Source organism: Aedes aegypti, chromosome 3, assembly GCF_002204515.2.
Source record: "Aedes aegypti strain LVP_AGWG chromosome 3, AaegL5.0 Primary Assembly, whole genome shotgun sequence".
NCBI lineage: Eukaryota > Metazoa > Arthropoda > Insecta > Diptera > Culicidae > Aedes > Aedes aegypti.
The window spans coordinates 53,409,569-53,432,532 of NC_035109.1; the positions used below are offsets into that span (position 1 = coordinate 53,409,569).

General features: G+C 40.0%; 1 protein-coding gene across 1 annotated transcript; it reads right to left on the reverse strand.

Moving 5' to 3' along the window:
• Positions 1 to 7,544: 7,544 nt before the first annotated feature.
• LOC5576016 lies at positions 7,545 to 21,214 on the reverse strand. Its single transcript, XM_021849790.1, has 7 exons — positions 20,168 to 21,214; positions 10,662 to 11,735; positions 10,306 to 10,605; positions 9,665 to 10,248; positions 9,435 to 9,609; positions 9,175 to 9,372; positions 7,545 to 9,115 (listed from the first exon to the last, which is right to left on the reverse strand). The coding sequence occupies exons 1-7, from the start codon at positions 20,475 to 20,477 to the stop codon at positions 8,568 to 8,570; spliced, it is 3,189 nt and encodes a 1,062-aa protein (XP_021705482.1). The 5' UTR covers positions 20,478 to 21,214; the 3' UTR covers positions 7,545 to 8,567.
• Positions 21,215 to 22,964: the final 1,750 nt, after the last annotated feature.

The window sequence follows — 22,964 nt, forward strand, 5'->3', positions numbered from 1 at the left end:
GTTCTGCAAACGAATCGTATACACGTTCTCTTCACGACGAACCTCCATGCCGAGGAAATGGCGTACATCCCCCAAGCATGTCACTTCAAACTCCGCCTTCAATCCGTCCGTCACAGCATCCAGTTCCTTGGAGATCGCCGACGCCAGTAGTATGTCGTCGACATACACGAGCAGAAACACCTTCATACTTCCACAGCCTCGCACGTACAGGCAAGGATCGGCCGATGATTGCTTGAACTGTAACTTGACCAACACATCATGAAGACGCTTGTGCCAGCATCGCGCGGATTGGCGTAATCCGTAGATGCTCTTTTTGAGTTTGCAGACGTAGTCTTCTTTTCCTGGAACTGCATACCCAGGAGGCTGGCGCATATACACCTCTTCTTCCAAGATACCGTAAAGATATGCTGTCTTAATGTCGAGGTGCCTTACCGCCATCTTCCGCTTTGATGCAATCGATAGCAGTGTGCGAAACGTTGCGTGTCGGGTCACCGGCGCGAACACATCTTCAAAATCCTCCCCGAATTTCTGAGAGAATCCTTGGGCGACGACTCTTGCCTTATGTTTCGCAATGTTCCCTGCCTCGTCACGCTTCAGCTTGTATACCCACCGCGAACCTACGACTTTCCTTCCTTTCGGCAATGGGACAAGTTCCCATGTCTGGTTCCGCTTATGGGAGTCAAGCTCGTCCTCCATCGCATCTCGCCATTCCTTGGTCTCCAGCGCTTCTCGAACGTTGACTGGTTCCTCCGAAGCACACGCTACGTTCCCAACAGCGAAATCAAGAACATACTCTTCTAGGTTCCGCGGTGTCTTACCACGCGTTTGACGCTGCGAGCGACGAACTGGTTCCACCTGAGTAGGCTCTTCTTCTTCGTCGTCATCTGCCTCTGGATCCGGGGCAGGCTTCTCCTCATCTTCAAGCTTCAGTGGATTTCTCTCCTCCTCAACGGTTGCTCTCTGCTTCTCGTTGGCTTCCGGCTTCAGCGGCATATCTACCGACGAACTACCGTTCCGCAGTTCTCACAATCCACAAAACGGTATGCTTTGTGATCCATCGAGTAGCCCACAAAACGTAGCTTCCTCGATTTGCTTTCTAGCTTTCCGCGCTTCTGATCTGGAACATGGACGAAGGCCTCTGCACCAAAGATGCGATGGTGAGCCAGATCCGGCTTACGGCCCCACCATAGCTCATAGGGGGTCTTCGGGACACTTCTTGAAGGCAAACGGTTTTGCAGATAGGTAGCGGTTAACACCGCCTCTCCCCAGTAACGCTTATCCATGCCAGAATCGATTAGCATACAAGTGGCCATCACCGTAATGGACCGATTCTTGCGTTCGGCCACACCGTTCTGCTGGGGAGTGTACGGCGTCGTGAACTGCGGCATGATCCCTTCGGCGCGATAGAAGCTCTTCAGGTCGTTGTTGCAAAATTCGCCCCCTCCGTCGGAACGAATGGCTCCAGGCTTCCGGCCGAAAATATTCTGCGTCCATCGAACGTAATCCTTAATGTGCTCCGCTGCATCCGACTTGTGCTTCAACAAATATGTCACCGTGAAGCGGCTATAATCGTCGATCAAGTGCAGAACGTACCGATTTCCACTAGGGGTCGTGGTTTTCATCGGCCCGCACAAGTCAGTATGCACGATGTCGACGATCCGCTTGGATTTACGCTCCATCACCGGGGGAAATGGCTGCCTAGCGGATTTCCCCTCGAGGCAACATTCACAAATAAGACGCATGCCACAGTCACCTACCTGAACACCTGTTGCTAGGTTTTCCTTGAAGAGTCATTCAGTCGCTGCCCAGTCTCGATGGCCGAATCGCCGGTGCCACTGGTGCTGGCAATTCTCACGATGCTCACCAGCGACGGCCTTGTTGGAAACTTCCAGCGTTCGAAGGTAGTACAAACCTCCGTAGCGATAGCCTGTTGCCACCACGTCTCCTCCTGCATCAGCAATCCGACAGCCTTCGCCATCGAAACTCACCGCAAGGTTCTTTTCTGCCAATTTGGCCACTGATATCAGGCTTGTCGAAAGCCCTGGAACGAACTTCACACTCTTCATGTCAATCTTCACCGGCTGACCGGCACCGTCCACACCACTAATCACTCCACTGCCTTCTCCGAGGATCTTCGTCTTCTGTCCATCAGCGAGCGTGATCCACCCGCCAGAAAACTCACTCAGCGTATCGAAAAACTCGCGACTGTTGGTCATATGGGTGCTGGCCCCACTGTCAATGACCCATGATGAAGACCGAACACTTTCCGAACCGGTAAACGCCACATTTCTTCCGTCGCTCTGGGCGGCTTTCGCTTTGGGAGCTTCTTTTTCCCCACTACCTTCTGCCTTCTGCGCCTTAAACTTCCGGCAATCACGCCGAAGATGACCCGGACGCTTACAGAAGTGGCACACGCGAAACTCTTTCATTTTGTTGTCGACCGACCGCATTGCTTTCTCCGATTTCGAACCGGAATTACCACACTCGCGCTCCAAACGACGATGATATTCATCCATTAATTTGGATTTGACGATATCGAGCGAGATATCATCATCTTCACGGCTGTCCAGAGCCGCCACAATGCCATCAAACGAGGGAGGCAAACTTCGCAGGAGCATGCACACTTTGGTGTCTTTGTCCAGCTCCGTGCCAGCCGCGTCTAATCGATCGAACAGTTCATCCACCTCACGCAAATGTTCCTCCAAATTACCGCGCTCGGGGAGGTTAACCGCACACAACTTTTTCAATAATGAAACTCGCACCGAACGCGTCGTCTTTTGGTGGTACGATTTCAGCGCGCGGAACACGTCATGAGCACTAGCACAATGTTTGATGAGCGGCAGCTGGTTATCTTCAATCAGCAACACCAAAGTGGCCTTCGCCTTTCGATCGGCGGTCTTCCACTCATCGTCCTGTCCCTCTTCATCCGGGACGGGTTCACTCACAACAGTCCACAAATCTTCCCGTTGCAACAGCATCTCGATGCGCACCTTCCAGGTTGACCAGTTTGTGCCATTCAACTTGGCAAAGGCAAAACGAGAATCAGCCATCTTGGCAAAAACACTACCGTTATTTCGCACTCGCGACGCTTGGAGAGAACAAAAGCTTTTTCACCAAAGCCACCGGTGGCTCTGCACTCAGCAGCAGCAGCGCACCAACACACACAAACGCCGTCGAACTTTCGCGATACTCCGTCACTTCCGATCGGACTATTTCTTCCGCAATTTCTCAAATCCTACTGCTTCCTGGGACACCATAACCTGACGACGCTACGAGCAGGTGGAAAACACAGCAGATCAGCGAAGCCGCAGATTCGGATTTGTCACGGGAAATAAAACACGCGAGCTAGGGCAAACGCTCCCTTAGTGGAGGTAGCTCCAATAGTGGAGGTAGTATGTTTTGGCATGTTTCGCGCTAATAAATGATTATGTGATATTTTTGTATTATGTACGATGCGAAAATGGTACAAGTAATCGAATAATATTCATGAAATTTAACCGTAAAACTATTTAAAACAATTATTTTGCTTAATTTTTTTGCTCCTTTGCACCTATAGTGGTGCATCAGTACCCATAGTGGAGGGTCCCATAAGAAATCAATGGTTTGCGCCACTAAAGGAACCATCCTTAAAATATACCTCCACTAAAGGAACAGTGTTCCTATTATTGGTGCAAGGCTTTTTGCAGGGAAATTTCAAATGAATCGTGATTTTTATACATTTGAATGATAGAAGGATTTGAGATCTATCGAATGATACGTTAAAATCATATATTTTATGATCTTAACACCGTGTTTTAGCAGTTTTCCCTTAGGTGCACCACTAATGGTACACTTGCCCTAACTTTGAACGGTTTAATTAGAGTGAAAATGAAAATCAACTGTACGCGGGAAATGTGCTTTTAGGAATGAGCATAAATGTCAAACGTACCTGGGGGTACAACAATGCGCTAGTAATCATACTCACGGGGGGTGCTTGGATGCACCGTATACTTAGCCGGAGGTAATCATCGTTCTTCTACAAAAATAAATTATCTCAGACGGAACAGAACTGATAACCAAAATAAACTAAATGAATACTAGATAACAAAATCAGTTTTCAATATGTTACCGGGTTGTTATTTTACTTTGCTCGTGTATTAATATGGTTTTACCATTATACATGAACTTTACGAAGCCCATAGCGTTAATGGGTAACAACAGTATCTATGCTCTTGTTATATTTGCAACTGTTTCATATACGGTTATTATCTATGCGGGAAATTGTTCATGTATTGTCTTGATTAGCAATTCGTGTATTGTTGTACAATACAAAAACAATTCAACGAACTGTTTTATGGATCCGACAGAAATATGGACAAACATATTTTTTATGACAGTTGTGTCGGGAACGAGTCATACGTCGCGTGTCCCACAGGCGCGTTCCAATTTGGTGGGCGCGCGACAATATTTCAATTAGTGGTGAAAAGTATAGAATTTGTATTTTGTATGAATTGTCCCCCAACTTACCGGATATTTGTGCCAACAGTAGCAAAATAATTTTAACTCCTAAGTAAATATATTTATCATGGTTGCATTCGTCGTCACAGCTTATGTCAATTGACTTCTACAAAACTATTTATTTTTACTTTTGAAATATTTTTCACCCAACATTTCTTGCTTTCTGAACTTGTTTTGTTTACTTCTTTCAGCCAAGCTACACAGAAAAAAGCAACAGTTGTTTTACGCGAAAAAAGGAATTTGATCAAAATTGTAAGGTATAAAGCCAATAAAAAAAACAGTACAGTGTTCTGTTACAATACATTATATTGTTTTTGAATTGAATATTCAAACAAGAGTAATGTTACTTCGACATTCGATTACAATACGCTGTATTGTTTCCAATACGTTATATTGTACATTAATGGTTTATTCCATACACTGAATGGTACGTTTTTATTCGGGATAGAGTCTGAAGAATGTTGAGGAAAAACTATAAAAGTTAAAATAATGTGTCCATAAGGTAGCCTATTGAAAGCCTATCAACATGTAATGAAAAGATTTTAAATATCTATTGTGGTTAATTTTATGAAAGCATTTGATATTTCACTTCCTATCAGTGATGCATTTTGAACTGAACGCGAGCCAAAACTGAACGGATCAAGTTCAAATTTTGCTCGAGAACGCAGTAGACAGTGAACTCCCGAGCCGGAGCCCACTGCTGCTCTCGAACGCCCCGTTCAGATCGCAATGCACTACAATGGTAATCAAAGCATAGATTTAGGTTCTTACCAGGAAAATATTTCCTGAATCAATAGTAAAACCAATTTAGTTTTAAATAAATATTTATATTATGTCTTGTTTTGAGCACTTTTTAAACATCTTTAGCACGGAAAGATGCCGTGATTTCTGGCAGAACAATCTGCGTTCTTTTTTTGCTCACTAGCGTTCAAATTTTTGAACTGAACAATGAGCTAGCCTACTTGATCATTCCGTTCAACAAATAGACCATTTCCGTCAGATCTAATCCCCATTTTTTGTATTTTTCTTCGAAAGACAATCATTTTTAATGAATGTTAACGCTTTCAGATTATGTTTATATGCACTCCTGATTTTCTTACAAATACTCACCATGGATACTCACCACATTTTGAAAAATAATTCGAGATGCGGCACAGTTTGTTCAACCCTATATTCCATTTCACGAGACATTTCTGAACAGCTGATCGCATATTTTATGAATGAAATTTTAACATGAGGCGGTGTCGCAGGTTTTGCAAAATATAATGATCATTGACACACGAGCCATAATGTCATCCCATATATTCGCTTACATTCATGCAACACCCATTAAAGATAACGAGCTATGAACATAAACAAGACAGACACACACCACTCACTGTTTGGCGCCGATCACTATGTGTCAACACTTGTAACATTCGCTAATCCACTCTCATTCTGATCAAGAAACAGAGGCGAATATTTTCCATTTTCTGCGCTATGTTTGTAACCAAAGAGATGTTCAATGATCCAATAGATTATAATTAGGTTGTTAAAGGCTGCATCACAGACAAACAGACGTAACACTTAGAACAAATCTCGATCAAAATCATAGTCACGAGGACATGTACGCCCAATGCTAAAATCGGTTTGTTTAGCCGACAGGCCAACAGATGGCGGTAGTGTGTAAACGTCAAACGCGAACAAAAACGATGCGAGCGCTGCAGGTGGCGGATTGGCCACCTACCATATTTTTGAATCGACCGTTAAAAAGGTGGTCGATGCACAATGATGAGAGTGTGACGTCTGTTTGTCTGTGGCTGCATTATCGGTAAATATGAAAGTAATTACCAATTTTATGAAAAACATAAATCATCCGAACGACTCGATACTGTTGCAGCACAGAGAAACAGACGTAACACTTAGAACAAATCACGTTCAAATTCATAGTCGTGAAATCATGTACGCCCAATGCTAAAAACACTGTAGTTGGCCGATGGACCAGCAGGTGGCGTTAGTGTTTAAACGTCAAACACGAACAAAAACAACGCGAGCGCTGCGGGTGGTCGATTGACCACCTACCGAATATTTGAATCGATCGTTAAAAAGTTGATCGATGGACAGCGATGAGAGTGTGACGTCTGTTTGTCTGTGGTTGCAGTCTGTGAGAGTTGCTACTCTCGAACGCTCTCGTGCCACGTACAGTACAGATCTGGTCATACCAGCTGATCTTAAATTCACCACAACGTGGTGGCAAAACCATAGGGGAAAATGGGGTCTGCATTTTTTTGAAGTGAAACAAATTGTAGGGGACCAAGGGGTGAACTAACGTGCCGCAAGTTTTTCATTGTTTTCTAATAGTTAAAGGCTCCAAAACACATATGTTCCTTAGGAAAGTTTGTTCAGTAAATTGACAAAGAGCATATAGGCCAATAAAAAAATTTCACGGAAATGGTCTATTGGTAGAAAAATCTGTCACCTACCACCTGGCAACACCGTCATCTCTTGCAAACATAAACCGAGCCGGTGTATAACAAAAATATGCGATGAATCCAACATAAAACAGAGAAATTCCGTTGCTTTTCATTAAATCATAATGTTTCCTTTTGATGTGTACGATTGAAGAGTAGATTTTGATTTCCAATACTCGTCAATCTACTAAATTTCCCACGTGATTACATAAATATATGCTTAACACAAATGTTATATATTTTGTTTGTTTGTTTTGAAAACGTACATGGAAAGGCGACACTACAATTAATACATCAATGATGATTCTAATGATTCTGTGAGTTACACGCCGCTTCACCTTAAACGCGAAGCAACAAGAGTCGGACTAACGGTGAATGCATCGAAAAAAAAGTACATGCTGGTAGGCGGAACTGAGCGCGACAGGGCCCGCCTAGGAAGCAGTGTCACGATAAACGGGGCTACCTTCGAGGTGGTGGACGAGTTCGTCTACCTCGGATCCTTGCTGACGACTGACAACAATGTCACTCGGGAAAAACGAAGGCACGGCAAACATCATCATCATCATCATCATAAATCAAATAAATAAAACGAACCCATACTTCTCTGTCACCTTTATTTACACATTCCATCAAATCTAGTGTGCGTACCGTACAGTACACGGCATCTCCTAACATTCCTTTCCCGTTTGATAAATTTATTCTGTTACACTTATCTACAAATTAACTATGTTAGAATCTGTTTCAAAAAATAAACATGATTGGTTTGCTTAGGTTGTGTCTTGTTTCAGTAGTTTTGTATTAACATCTTTGAATTATGTTGCTGCCATTATGTACTAATACCTTTCGAAATATTCCAGATGTAGTTGGTTTTAAAATTACTCTTCACAGTCACAAGTCATCCTATCCTTCATCAATGCAAACAAATACAAGATTTTTTCCGATAAAAACAGAAATGATTGAGTTTGCAGGTTGTTTCACTGTTCTTTTGAATTAGTACTAGATTGTAATATTGGGGTTTTCTTTCATTATTGGCAAGATTTGATGCAACTCCAAACTTGTTGCACCGAAAAAAGGTCAATAGTGTAAAAAATACGCAATAGATAGATAAACAGTAGTTTTTGTACATTTATGTGTTATAGTAGTGGTTTGCAGAATCCTTGCATTGTATGCAACGGGTAATTCCAGTTGTTAACGACGATCATCCGCAATCTGGTTATAGCTTTGAGAGGAAGCAAATGACTTGACGTGCGATCGTTTTGACATTCAAACGATCAATTCTGACATGTAAACGATCAAAATTGATTATTAAGCAGCATTTCAAGTGCGATCTGATTACATTTTGACGATCATATTGGCTGAATTGCAAATACTAAGGAAAGGGTTGATTTTCGCAGTGATGCATCAAAATTTCCGCCCTTGCCATATTATTCACGCCAGCTTTGTATGTTCTATTTTGGAAGAATCTAGTTCATGTAGAAGAGCTGATGAAAATAGATCCGAAAAGGATGAGGTCCTACTCTAAGCACGGAAAGAAATTATTCCTACAACACTGTAGCATCCTGTATTTCCCGCCTTTCCGCCCTTCATCGATCACACCGTCTCACCCTCTCCGCCCTGATCTCAGTAGACGCCATTTCCGGCATTTCCCATGTATTCGGTCCAACGTTGCTGATCGTAGCTGTGCAACTTGGAGCATACCTCACGCTTCGGGTTCAGATCATCGGGACATGAACAGCCGATCTCCACCCGAGTCACAATGATCTGCGTTTCGTACTTTTGGTAGCTTGGTTTTACATTAGGAAGCCGCTCTTCTAGGCACCGTATCAAGAACTCTTTCTCCAAGACGTGGAAATCATCGTTGCTGTAGGTACGATACGCGGAGAGTTTGTCTTTGACGCATGTCAAGTCTTGCTCTAATAAAAGCGGTGGATATGTTTCCGACTCACGAATGTTCATTACAAAAACATAGTCTATGGTCGGGTTAGTGTGAGAAGTGCTTAGCGATTTGAGTAACAATCCAGTGGATGCAATCGAAGGAAGAACATTCTCGTTTGGAGGAGACTCGGTTGTCGTCGGAGAAGATGTTGTACTGGGAGGTTGTGTTGAGCTGACAGCAGGATCTACTTCACGCTTCTCCTTGTTGTAGTCGAAGTTCAGGGCATTAACGTCTGAAAAGCCATTGTTCAATTAGAGCAGTTACTTCGGAATACACCATGAGTATACCTACCATTCAATGCCTCCTTGGCTTCTTTCTCCATCTCTAGATCCCACAGAGTTTCCTTAGAACCCTTTGAACTGCTGCCATTTTCTTTCAGTTCTTCAAGTATCTCATCGTTGAGAAGCACCTTTTTAACGATCTGCGAATTCGGGTTGGACTCGTTGAACACCTGCTCTTCCAAATTGGAATCACGAAGGTCCGTGTTATCTGAGAAATTTGTCAAGAATATGTAGAGATAGATATCAAGATATTCTTGATAAGAAGCTTACCGAATGTACCGAATTTACTGCGAACGTCCCTTCCACCGGAATAGCGATTACCTCCATTTCTGTAGCGGGGACGTTGATAGTCGGGTTGCATGATGTCTTCGTTTGCTGCGTTGTAGTCGTAGTCTGGCTGAACTTGTTGAACAGGTGGAACAGGATTCGCCAGGAATGGGTTGCGCTGAAATAGAGTTCAATTAATTCCACAGTTCCTTAAACCAAATATTTCTACATACCGCATCCGGATCCACTTGATCGTATGGTAGATATATGTCTGGGTCACCGTTAAACAAATCCACACCATCGTTCGCATTGTAGGTATATTTTTTGTAGACATTGTTCAGATTCATCTTCTGCTTCCGTTTCTTTTCCTCCTCGTACTCTAAAGTCTCCGGAATCTGATTGGTGTTGAGCATTTGTTCCCTAAGCTTCTGTTTCCTCAGTTCAGTGGCAACTTGCTTGGGGCCACTCATAACCACTCCGACATCTCCGGAAACTCCTTCCGCCTCTCCTGCAGGAGGAGCGCTGTGCAAATCAAGCTTCTTATCCATCCGCACTTGAGTTTGCTGACTTTCGCTTGCTCTGCGCCCATCGTCTTTGACCTTCAGCTTCATCTTAGGATGTTTGATTGGAGCCACAAACTTCTCACGAAGCTGTTCGCTGATTGTTTCATTGAGTTTAATGACTAGATCATCTGAAGAGAAGATAACTGCACCCGGGGGTTCCACATGGCGGTTAATTGTGTATAGCTTCAAGACTGAAGACCGATTGTAACGTAACATACAGGCATCCGCTCTTGATTGTTGAATGATATCGCTCTCTAAAAGTTAAGATATTTGAATCAATAGTTCTTCCAATAAATAATTACTACACTTACCTGGGACGAACTGGTATTCCTCCGTGGTTTCAAGCTTGTCTCTGCACTGCAGTTGCCAATGCAAGAAAAAGTCTCCACCGCCTGTCTGCGAGATACTGAGCCCACCCAGAAGACTGTTTGAACCACCAGAGTCCTTAACCGTATTATCCAAGAACGGTTGCCCATTGCTGCCATTGATGATCATTGTCTGCGAGTAGTAGTAAATTGGGAAACCAGGGCCCGTGTTGTATTTCACCATGAAGTCGGTAACGTTGTCATGGTCGAAATGGCCAGGAACTATTGAACTGATGCTCTCAGAATCTACGAAGAAAAAATATATGTAGTTCATAGAATAACCTCCCGAACTCTTGAGTTACCTGCTATCGTGTAAGACCACAACTGCTTCTTGCTAACTCCATCAAATGCATAAACCGTAGAATTGAACGAGCTCACCACAATATCCTGCACAGAGTCCCCGTTGATGTCCGTCAGTACTGCAGGAACCATAAACCCAGATGAGTTGATTCGCAAAACCGGCAAGAAATCCTTCTCGCTGTTGAACTTCATCAGATTTTCCTGATTCAACGTGTATATCCCACCAGCTGAACTCTGACCTCCGGTCACCATCAGGAACTGCTCTGACCCATCTTTGTTCAGTAGCACCTGTATCGGTACAAACATTTCCTCCCGATATGGCGTTGGAATGCTCTTCAAAATGATTCCCGTCGCTCCGGATATTAGTTTGATATGACCTCCATGTGCCCGCAAAGATTCCTCCACGTGAACCGCTAAAACGTCCTCAATTGCATCGTTGTTCAGATCTCTAACCACGTTGATCGTGTACAGATCTATACTCGTCCCCGCATAAGTTTCCAAATCCGAAGAATCCTTCAATTCCCACAGTATGTTCCCATTTCTTCCATCAACTGCCAGGATCAACCCACCCCTTCCAGCCGCTACACAGTCATTCTGCCCATCCGAATTGATATCGATCGAGCATTTCATCGAGAAAATAGTAAACGACGTCCATCTCTGCCAAAGAGTTTCCCCGTTGACTCCATTCAATGCCAGTAATCCCCCTCCACACATATCCGTTAAGTTTGTCTTCAAGGAGGTACATCTAGGAATGAACCCCAGCGCGTCGTCAATCATTTCATCGATACCGTACCCAACGATCACGTCCAGCACTCCGTCCCCGTTGACATCGAGCTTCCTCAGAGGACTCTCGCTGTTCACCCGCGCGACTACCCGGGTCCAAACCTTTTGCACTGTGATGCGAGTACACGGAACGATTTCAATCGAGTCGTTGGCCGCCCCATTGTACAACAAACTGTCGAACTTGTCCTGGATGAGGGTACCGCTGAAGGGTGACTCCTTGTGGAACCAGACTCGGATCTTCTGGAGCGGTTGGGGGAAGGCCGTCAGCAGAAGTGCCGCCAACACGATGAGACCTGGGGTGGGGAATAGATTTCGAAAAAATATATCAGCAAGAGGAAAAGGGATACATTTTGTTTTTTTTTTTCAATGCGTAGACCTCTGAAGAGTTTAATAAAAACAAAATTATCTGCAAATACCATAGTACTGAACAGAATATGCTATACATTGGCCGTATTTCCATACAAAATGGTTGAGTTTTGAGGCTTGGATCTTGGATTGACATCGCTTAGCTGGAAATTCACAGCTTTTCAAAATCAAACTTTTAAGTAATAATAATTATCTAATTTTGGCAAAAATAGAAAAAAATGATTTTTAGTGAAATCCGCTTTGAAGACTTTTTTTTCAATTGATCGATAATCAGTAAAATGTATCGTTTTTAAATGAAATCTAAGTGAAAGTTAAGTCATTTTCCATATTATGTGTGCAATAACTAAATACGTAGTTTGTGTTTCGAATATCACGAATTTTCTGCAGAGTGAAATTCAGGTTTTTTTCTGAAACTGCATTGAAAATTCCAAAAAGCCCACTAGAAGCCGAGTTCTAGGCCTCCAAGTTTGATTTTCTGTCCAGTGATGTAAGGCTAAAAAATTATGAAATTGTCTTACCTTTTCTGAAAACCAAACTGAAGTATTTGTGTGAGAAGTTTGTCAACTATTTTAATATATTGAGACCTTTTTAACATACAAAGCGTAAAAAATACTTCTGTTGGTTCTGCTTATTGCCAAACTTTACGACCTTTAGAACACGTGAAATCTCAAAGAAGCGATTCTTCAGTTTTTAAAGATAACGAAGAAAGCTTTATTTTTAGGCTTTATTTTCTGGATTATCAATTCTGTAACATGGGTTAATTATGTTTCCACAGGCAATGATTGTTATGACGCTAAAAGAGCATCCCGGCTAGCTGAAACTATAAAAATTGTAGCTTGGTGTGTTATTTAGTTATGATCATTTTGTACAACACCGGTCGTTATAAACTAGATGCAGGGTGTTGTTAAAATAACTAAAATTTTGCACTACAGCATATCAAGATTGTAACATATTGTGTTACAAAAAACAAATAAGGTAAAAACTTTGTATTTTACTCATTTTTTTAGTAAATACTTTTAAGTGTGTAAATCTATTTTTAGAAAATGACAAATAAACAAAACAGTTGTTGTACTGTTTTAAAACATCCGTGACCCCAGTACAACCCGAAATATCTTCGGTATGGTTTTGAATTCAGCGTTTATGACATGTAACTGGTAGAGATGGTCGGGTCTCGGGTTTTCGGGTATAGATGGTTCGGGTTTAAAAATTTGGAATTTTTCGGGTTCGGGTTCGGGTCGGGTTTGCAAGCTACAAAATTATCGGGTTCGGGTCGGATTCGGGCTTACAAAAAGTCGGGTTTGAATCGGAATTACGTCGGGTTTGGTGAGAATTGTGAACAGAGTAACAACCTAAAAGCTTCTCTATGCATCAGACACGATGATTTCACCATCTTTTTAAATTCGGGTTTTCCTTACATTTTTTTCGGGTTTCGGGTCGGGTTCGGGTTTTCACAGCGAAAAATTTTCGGGTTCGGGTCGGGTCCGGGTTTGGCTTTCAATTATTGTCTCGGGTTCGGGTCGGGTCCGGGTTTGAAGAAATAAAATAAGTCGGGTACGGGTCGGGTTCGGGTTTGAAAAATGTGAAACCCGACCATCTCTAGTAACTGCCCAAGCAACCAAAAGTTCTGATAGAATAGTATGTTTAAGCTTAATCAGCTTATCGAAGGATCATGAAAAGCATTCTATGCAGCTCCCTTTTTAAGTAATTATCCGAACTTGAGTTCACAATACGTTCTCTTACACTGCTGCAAAGAATGCAGTTCAGCTCAAAACAAAACTCCAATGAGAAGGAGGAAAACAAAAAAAAATGTTATTTTCACTGTCTTTGTGCATCAACTCCATATTTTGTTATGCGTATCCTTATTCTTAGTAGGTGTTGATTTAGTATTTTTGAAAGTTATTTTTTTTTTAATATTTGCTGCAAGACTCGAACTCGAATTCTCTTCGTTGAAATCGTGGTCCATACCGGTACTCCATATGCGCCAATGCAATTGTGTATAAATTTACTTGTTATGTTGATTTCTAATGCTTGTCATTCGATCTACTCATGTTGATACTATTTATAACTTCAAATTCTCTTTGAAATCATCTCTGAACCCATTATACACTTGATAGTTCTATTAAGATTACTCCGAACTATTTCTGAACTTGTGGGATTTGACATTCTATAGTTTGTTTTGGTTTGCAGTTTTTTCTCTGAAGTGCAAGTGGTCAAATGAGAAAATTGTGAATTATGTAAAAGTTTACTGAAAGAATATAGAAAAAGCAAGGTTTTCATTGATTTGCATTATAAATCAACAGTTTTGTGTAGGATTGAGATATATGTACATTAGGATTCCCCAGGTGAGAACATTCACAATAACAGTAAAAATATTGCCTGGGAACGACGGCGATGAAGTTTTCTGACGGACTCGACTCAAGTGCTAGCTGTTATTCCTTTGAACCTGATAAATATTTAACTTAAACAGCATTTCTACAATGCAGGTAGGTAAATTCAACATTCATTAAAGTGAATTTGTAAATATTTGATGAACATTTTCGAGCCGAAGCAAAGTGTATCGATATGTTAGTCCCCTGTATTCCAGTTGAGGGGTATGTTTGTTCGAACACGATTAACTTTTATTTAGACGGCAAAGAGCCCTTTTTGCAAAGTAATACCGTAAAACTAATCACCAGAAACAATGCGTAGTGATAAAATCTCATATCGGATTGATTAACGAAAAAGCTTTTTTGGTTCCAAATAATGTTCGAGTTCAAAAGAAGTACGGTTAACATTTTCAGTGAACTTGTATTAGAAGTTCAAAACAAGTTCAACTCGAACCATAACAAGTGCTTCAGAAGTTCACATTCGAACTTTATTTCTGTTTTAAAGTCGGAAAAAAGTTCACTTCAAGTACGGTTGACGCGTTCACTGAACTCTTAAATTAAGTTCTGAACAGATTCTTTGCACACTCAATATGAACTTTAGTGTTGCTTTGGAGGGAAGTAAACTACTTCTAACGTACCTTTAAGTTCCTAGTAAATAATTGCAGCACGTTTTAGAGAAATAAGTTCTGATAGTAAAATTGGTATCCTTTTAATCAGCAATAAAGTTCCATGTAACTAAATTTGAACCTATTTAGAACTTCTGAGTTCACATCTCAAGTAAAATACGAACTATTGGTTGCTTGGGTGGTACCGTGATCCGGGGGCAAATTGATCACTATATCACAACTTTTTGTTCTGGTATCCTTCGAAATTCAAATATTGTCAAAAAAAATTTGACAAAACCAGTGCTCCATTGATCTTTATCAGTTTATAAAATCACTTTTCAATGGAATAATATTTAACATATCATAAAAATAGTTTTAATATAAAAAAGGCACATTATTTGGGCGAAATTGACCATATCAAAAAGCAGATTTTAGAATTAACAATTTCCCTATCTACTAAATTTGGATCTCCTGAGTCTGAAAATGATGTCAAAATTTTTGTAACTCGAGTATTTGATCAGTTTATTGCAAAATTAAACTTTGACCTAATACGCCTAAATGCAGGCAGTTTTCCTTTGAAATAAGCACATTATTCGAGATTAAACGGTTTTAGGAGCAAAAACAAAATATATTTGCTATGCTGTACGGTACCAAAAATAAGTTCAGTAGTTCATACTTAAACTCACACAACATTTTTAACACTCAAAATTAACATGTAGGCATAGCACCACTGGATTGTTTAGCACAGACATTTCCAACTGTTTGTTTACACTTTTATAAACTGTAATTTTTTCTATGCAAAACTGACCCTAACGAAAATGTAATTTTCAAAATCATCATTAGACATCTATAAACCTAGGGGGTGCGGACTCGAAGATTTAGGTTGTTCAAATTGCACACAATCTTTTCCACGAGTGCTAACCGTTGCGTGTTTGCTTGTCTCGTAGGAAACCACATTCTAAATGCACACTTAAAATACTTCACACAAAGCTCCATCAGTTCAATGCAGGAAGTGAACCCAATGAATAGACTTAATTAGAAAGTTCCTGGCCGTATGTTAGTTAGAAACATATTTTGAGCAGTTGTACAAGGTTTATGCATAATTTGGACCAAACACAAAAGTTCTTTAACATTTGGCGGTATTTGTAAATTGTACAACAATTTTTCGCGTGTCGAAATCACGACCGTACATTTCTAGGCGCACTCTGATCATTTTTATGAAAATTTTAGTTTGACCAAGGTATCTAGAAGGGAGGTAATTCGATGTGTGAATTGGGTCCTAAAATGTTTAATGAAATCTTGTTTTTATTTAATAAGACGAAAAAGCATGTTACTGTAACTACTTTAGCAATTTTTCCCGCTCAAATAATCGCTATATCATGTTTAAACTTTCATTTAAAAATTTGGTCCATAAATGAACCTTGACACTTTTGATCATGTTTGACGTTCGCTTAGTCGACAAAAACACCACAAGGGTTTTAGTTCGACCACTGGGGTTGTTCCTATCTGACATTTCGTAAGGAACACGGAAAACAAAATACACCCAAAATTTGAGTTTAAGCCAAAGGATGTGACAAAATCTAAAAAAAAATTTTTGGGCTTAAACCAACGGAAAACATTAGAAAATTGAGTAAACATGTGTTTTTTGCCTAAACTTAAGCGTTTGGCACTAAAATTGGGACAGGGCTTTAGGACCCTATTAGCGCATTCCGCCATATTGGAAATACATATGACAGCTGACTAGCTTTGCTGTAGCCGCGAACGTTACCACTAGGCTAAGGAAGGTGCCTATTGTCTCTGGCATAGCTCTAAGATACAGTGCTGCTCTGAATAATAGCAGCGTGTGTCGATTTTCATACAAAATGCTCATATTTGTCATGCTCTTGCTTTGTTCCCTTTCGAGCAATCAAGCTAATTTTCTTTACAGAACTACAAATATACCGTAATCCGGGGTAACATTGATCGGAATGACTCATCTCGTGATAAGTTCAAATAAACATTTATTGATGAGCTAATAAAAATGATAGTTTTTGTGAAAATTGCGTTTAGTTCATGCATAAATTTGTCAACTGTTTTAAACAATGAATTTTATCATTATAAATGACACTATCGAAAATTCATGTCTCACATGAGTTCGGCAAATGATTTGATCAAGAAAAATGCGGTTGCTACAAAATATCTAATCTTTCATAAGTTGATTCAAGTAGGTAACATTTACTAACTACTATTGGGCATATAGAATTTCCTTAGGAAATTGCCTACCTGTAGACGTATTCTGTGATTCAAGGTGTTTTTAATTTTGAAATAAATCAAAAAGTAAATGACTTGTAAGAGTTTGGTCTTCATATTCGGCCCCTGAACCTTGATTTAAGTAAGTAATGGCATTGTCAAAATTACTGAACGTTGTTTACATGGGTGATCAATGTTACCCCAAACCAGGTGAATAAAAAATCGCTTAGAAGATGTATTTAAACATGCCTCAATCTTTTGAAAAACAAAAAAAGTACCGTAAAACGGATACCCCGTTTGATAATGCGGGTAACTTTGATAGTGTGTAACCCACCACATACTAAACGAAATATCATAATTTCTGTTAATCGGTTAAGCAAAACGAATGCAAAACTGAAGAATATTAGTATGACACTCCATATAAGAGCTGTTTTCATTTGAATCGAGACCATTTGAGGCTTTTTACACGAATATTGAAAATTGACACAATTTTCGCATTTTTGAAACGCTTACAAACAATCTGTTGTACGATCACTATTTGATGTACTTTTGAATAGTTGGCCACTTATATTTGGCAGCCTAGTTACCATACTAGAATACGGTCTCAAATCTCTTAGCGAAAAGCATTTTGACAAACTGAGACCATTTTTGTGATCTAAGTCAGAAATTTCCATATAACGTTGAACGCCTATAGGTATGCAATGCCCTACAAATGTTCGTAATTCATTCAATTTTGTTCGTGCTAACTTACCCCAAAACAGAAAACCGACTTTCGATTATATGAAAAATTATATATCCATTCAAAATAAATCTTTTGGCAATCTATCAACAGCAATCGATAGGTAGGATGCCAGTACTTGTTTTAAAAATATAAATTATAATTCTTTGAAACAGCATGCATAAATATTCAAGTTTTCTTAAAAAAAAACTATCAAAGTTACCCCGTTTTACGGTATATAGTCACAAGCGGTGGGTGCCAGTACTTATTTTAAAAATATAAAAATTGTAACATTTGTATTGTGAAATATGAAATTTAAGAAATATCAAAAAAATGATCAGTGTTACCACGGATTACGGTATCCAATTTTGTAATCAAGAAATTTCATTTTTTTTTCTAAGCCCCTGCCGGAAAATGAGACACTAGGTGAAAATTTTCGAAAAAAGTAGTTTTTTATTTTAAAATTTGTCTTCTTCTTTTTTGTAGTATCTCATTTTCTGACAGAGGTTCTGAAAATTTACAACATTGAACATATTTTTAGTTCTGTGGAGAAAATTTTAGCTCGATTGTTCGGAAGGGAACAGGGCTACAGTATGCCAAAGTTGGTATTTTGTATGAAAATCGACATGTAATTCTAAATAAAATTACGCAATTAGGGTTATCATGTATACTACAGCTTAAACCAACCAACGGTGTTTTGAAAAAAAAACTGTAGCTCGTAGACACAAAAGTCAATTTGGACAAACTGTGAAAACATAAAATTGTGAAAAATAATAGAATCTTTCTGGTGAGCTTCGATCCTACGGTTCTCAATACCCCAGACAACCAAAATGTACGTATAACGAAATCACCTGGAGGCTTTATATGTGCAAAATTTCACTTATAAGATGTCGCAAACAGGCCTTCTACGTACAAAAGTGGAGGCGATATGCGTGCATATATTATGTGATGAATAATAATATACAATGCGAGTGTATAAATATTCTACCGAACCAACCTGGTATCTTATGCGACTTAACTTATGATAACAAATGCTGATTTGACAGCTGCTACGGATCGATGCGACTTACTTTGTACGAGTGTACGAGACGAAACAAAATGTATAAATGAACTCAGAAAACAAATGTTTTATGCGAGGAAACTCATCAAACTGACCAGTTTATCCACGATGTTTTGCGAGTTTGATGTAATTAGTATGAATAAACGAGCTGTAACGTGAACTTTCATGCGATTTCTGGTTGTCTGGGACGCTGGGCGCGTTAACCAACTACGCCACAGAATGGGTAACGATTCTGCAGCGCAATCGAAGCCAACCTAAAACAAAGTCCGTAACGACCCCACATTCTCCTTCACATATAAGAGAGCCGAAGGAGATGTACACTGAAGCAAAAATACTTAGCTAAGTTTTCCATAAATCATGACTTATGAATCAGTCAAATTATGGTTTCATTGAACGCTTAACCATTCCGAATATTGGATCATAAGTTTCATAGGTGAGAGCTTTGAATTATTTAAGAACCATTACTGAAGAACTGCTCCACTTTCAATGTTGGGTACAAGTTAATAGAATGCTGACCACATGTTTTCAAACATGTCAATTTTTGAGCACGCCTGAAATAAAAGGCAAGCATCATTAATAATTGGTCATTTAAAATAAGCTACAATCATCGCGTTTGTTACAGAATTTCATTGATTGACTTATGGAATTTAGTAATTAAATTCTTGACCAAAATCATAAGTAAAATTTAAAAATTTAATCAATAATCGTTGTAGCGCCAAATCATCCATATTAAATTATTAAGTTTTTTTTTGCCTAAGTGTAGAGTTCTGAAGGAGAATGTGGGGTTGTGACGAACTTTGGTTTCAGGATGGCCGATTGCGCTGCATAATCTTTATCCGTTCTGTGGCGGAGTTGGTTAACTCGCCCAGTCTAACGTATTGGGAGTCGTGGGATCGAAGCCCACCAGAACGATTCCATTATTTTTCACAATTTTACATCTGGATTTGTCCAAATTGACTTTTGTGCCTACGAACTTCAGTTTTTTAACTAATTTGAAAAGAAATGTGAAAAACATAAAGGATTTTGGCTATGAACTTACCAAACAAACAATTGAGTTTAAATCATGAGTTGATATCTAACTAGAAAACATTTCATCTCTGTAATGCTGACGAAACGTTTAACTTCAATTTTTCCGATTTGCAATTTTTTTTTGATATTTAGGGAATCATAAAAGGCATTCGCGAATCCACTCAAATTATTACCTATTTGCTTTTCAACTGCAATAAAATGATGTGACAAGTCCCATGAACATCACATTTTAATCCGCGTTGAATGATATTTCATTATCATTAACGTCCTTGAACCCGGCAACTTGGGACCGATAATCTAGCAAAACTAATCCCACACTGCTGGCAAGGCAACGACTGCAGATCATACTCACCAATAAGCACGGTGATGGCAGCCAATCCGTAGCAGAACGGCTCGCAGCAATTCCAACAACGCCTTCGGCGATACTTTTTCAATATGGGGCTCGACGTGCCGCAACTTGTTGATTTACTGTTTTTCCCCCCTGCTGCTCGATGCCTAGGTGCCATCAAGGGTCGCTTGGCCCCGCGGTCCTCATAAGTCCGACAAGTACGCCCATCGCGAATGAACACCTCGTCCTCGACGTCATCGCTCAGCTCTTCGTCCATGCTAAGCGACACGCTATCTCGCACTACCAGCTTCTCGGAAGGCTGATAGGGCTTCATCTTCTTTCGGATCAGATCCAGGGTTGCCGCGGCAGCCACCTGCCTCTGGCCTGGATGGGTTGAAAGCAGTAGAAGATGGCCAATACGGCCACCACCACCTCCACTCCGTAGTAGATTCTTCAACACTGATACGCAATACAGCACCAGTTCAAACACCGCAACAAAAGGCTCAACCTTCTCGCACCAAACTCCCACACACTTTGTGCTCACAGCCTCGTCCTTACCGCAGAGAGAATTCACAGTTCCAAGGAACTACGGATGAAAACTCAATTTTCCGCTCCAATTGCTATGCAGCAACTAATTACCACAGTCCAGGCATTATCTCAATGACCTAGCGAATACCGAGCGATTGAAACCAGGTCGGAAAAGCTCGCTTTTCTCGAAACATATGTGAACACCATTTTTCACACAATGGAGCTTAATTAGGCAAGTGGGATCCCCTTTCCAAAACAGCACTTTTATTACCCTTGCTATCAATGTGAAAACCTTCACCTGCACACCGATTGCAACTATTCACATCCTACATCCAAAGAGAACTGATCTAATCCTAAGATTTTCGGAAAATTCTACACAACGAACGACTCACGGTCACCCAAAACAAAACACAATTATTTCCCACACGATTCAGTTCTACTGAGCGATGGTGGTCTTGGAAAGGAAAAACTTTTCCAACTTCTCATTCAGCGTTGTGTCACCTCACCTCAATCAGCGATGATGATGAACTGCGAAGCATTGGTGACGTGCTTGCCATGCTACTGTTCGTTCTTCCAAACGTAAGGGAAAAACTCACCACTCATCTGAAAGGGTGGCGGGAAAGGCATAGAAGGGAAATTACTGCACTCACCACTTAGCATTTTCCGCGATTGCGGAACGGGGTGGTGCGGGACTTTTGTTTTCCAGACTGGTTGTTGCACATCTGGCGCCCATTCTCAAGCACAGCTTGTTGTCAAATGCTGTTTGTTATCATTTATGCATGTCCTGCCGTGGCCGGAATGCGCATGTGACCATCTTTATGACAAGGGGACACTTGGTGATGTTTGATTTAAGGACAAACTTGGAGAGTTTGATAACAGGTGGTGCTTTATATGTCTGTGGCTTGAACAATGTGTTGCATAATGAAGACTTTTACAAAATCATGAATCGCCAATCATCTGACTTACCTGAATTACCTCAGGGATGTCAAAAATCTTTGATTGTGGATGACACAGGCCTTTCCGCCAAAGTACGAAGCCTGCGTGTCATCTGTAGTAGATTGCAAAAAAGTTTGGATATTTTTTCTTCATATTTGCGAAAATGGAAGATTTCTCCTAATGCTTCCAAAACTCAACTAATAATATTCCCACATAAACCAAAAGCTCTTCATTTGAATCCTTGAAGTAAACAACGATGAGAGGGGTTCCAATAAATTGGTCAGATGAAGTTAAGTATCTAGGACTCATGCTAGATAAAAATTAAACTTTCAAAAATCACATTGAAGGCATTAAAGCCAAATGTAACAAATATGTAAAATGTATATATCCTCTTATTAATAGAAAATCAAAACTTTGTCTCAAGAACAAGTTTTTGATCTTCAAACTAATTTTTAGGCCACCCATGTTGTATTCTATACCAATATGGACTAGCTGTTGTAATAGCAGGAAAAAAGCTCTGCAGAGAATTCAAAATAAAATTTTGAAAATGATCCTGAAGCTTCCTCCTTGGTATAGTACTAATAAGTTATAAATAATTTCCAATGTTGAAACATTGGAACAAATTTCAAATAAAATAATTAATATTGCTGTTTGCGTATTACGTGCAAACTTTGGCTAACTGGACTTCAAATGCGGTAACACAAAGCAATCAAAGGATACTTAGCAACCATGATTTATATCACCGCCAACCTAGCAAAGAAAATCAAATTTTAACATCGCCTTCCTTGTGAAAAATCTTACCGCGTTTGGTGTTCCGTCATTTGGTATTTGCGTTTCAACGGCAAACAGCAATAATTTCTGACAAAAGTCATTGCAATTTTCTATTGCCACGATTAATGCGTTATATATTAAGGTTAAGTTAGGTTAAGAAAATTGAAAGCGTTATTTTCTCTTAGAAGCAAGTGAAATCAACTCATCTGTGAAAATTCTGAACTTCTACGTCAAATGAAATGTTATATGTTGATAACCAAATGTTAAAAGAAGCTTAATTTTGTTTTACCAATTTAGGATGATAGTGTTGTCTAACACAGAATACCTAGATATACGAAATGAATTTGAAACCAAACTTAGTTTTTTTTTTAATTTGTTATTTATTGATTACTAATGGTCCCGGAAAACTTCGTCTTCCATCAAATAGGCTGTTACAAAATGTCATGTAAATCTCCATAAAAAATGACACATCATTGTTCTCCCCGTTTCCCGATTATTCCGGAAACTTTCCCGAACTTTTTCCTCGCACGAACACGTCGCATCCCTTGTTGAGTGCAACAGTGAAAAACTTATCTCCATTCGTTGA

What these genes read in the sequence shown, in the direction of transcription:
- LOC5576016 (XM_021849790.1), bottom strand. Translation starts at nt 20,477, where the DNA reads ATGAAGCCCTATCAGCCTTCCGAGAAGCTGGTAGTGCGAGATAGCGTG. An exon ending in GTGGTCTTACACGATAGCAG is followed by an intron (nt 10,606 to 10,661) that starts GTAACTCAAGAG and finishes TTTTCTTCGTAG; the next exon opens with ATTCTGAGAGCATCAGTTCA. An exon ending in AGCCAAGGAGGCATTGAATG is followed by an intron (nt 9,116 to 9,174) that starts GTAGGTATACTC and finishes ATGGCTTTTCAG; the next exon opens with ACGTTAATGCCCTGAACTTC.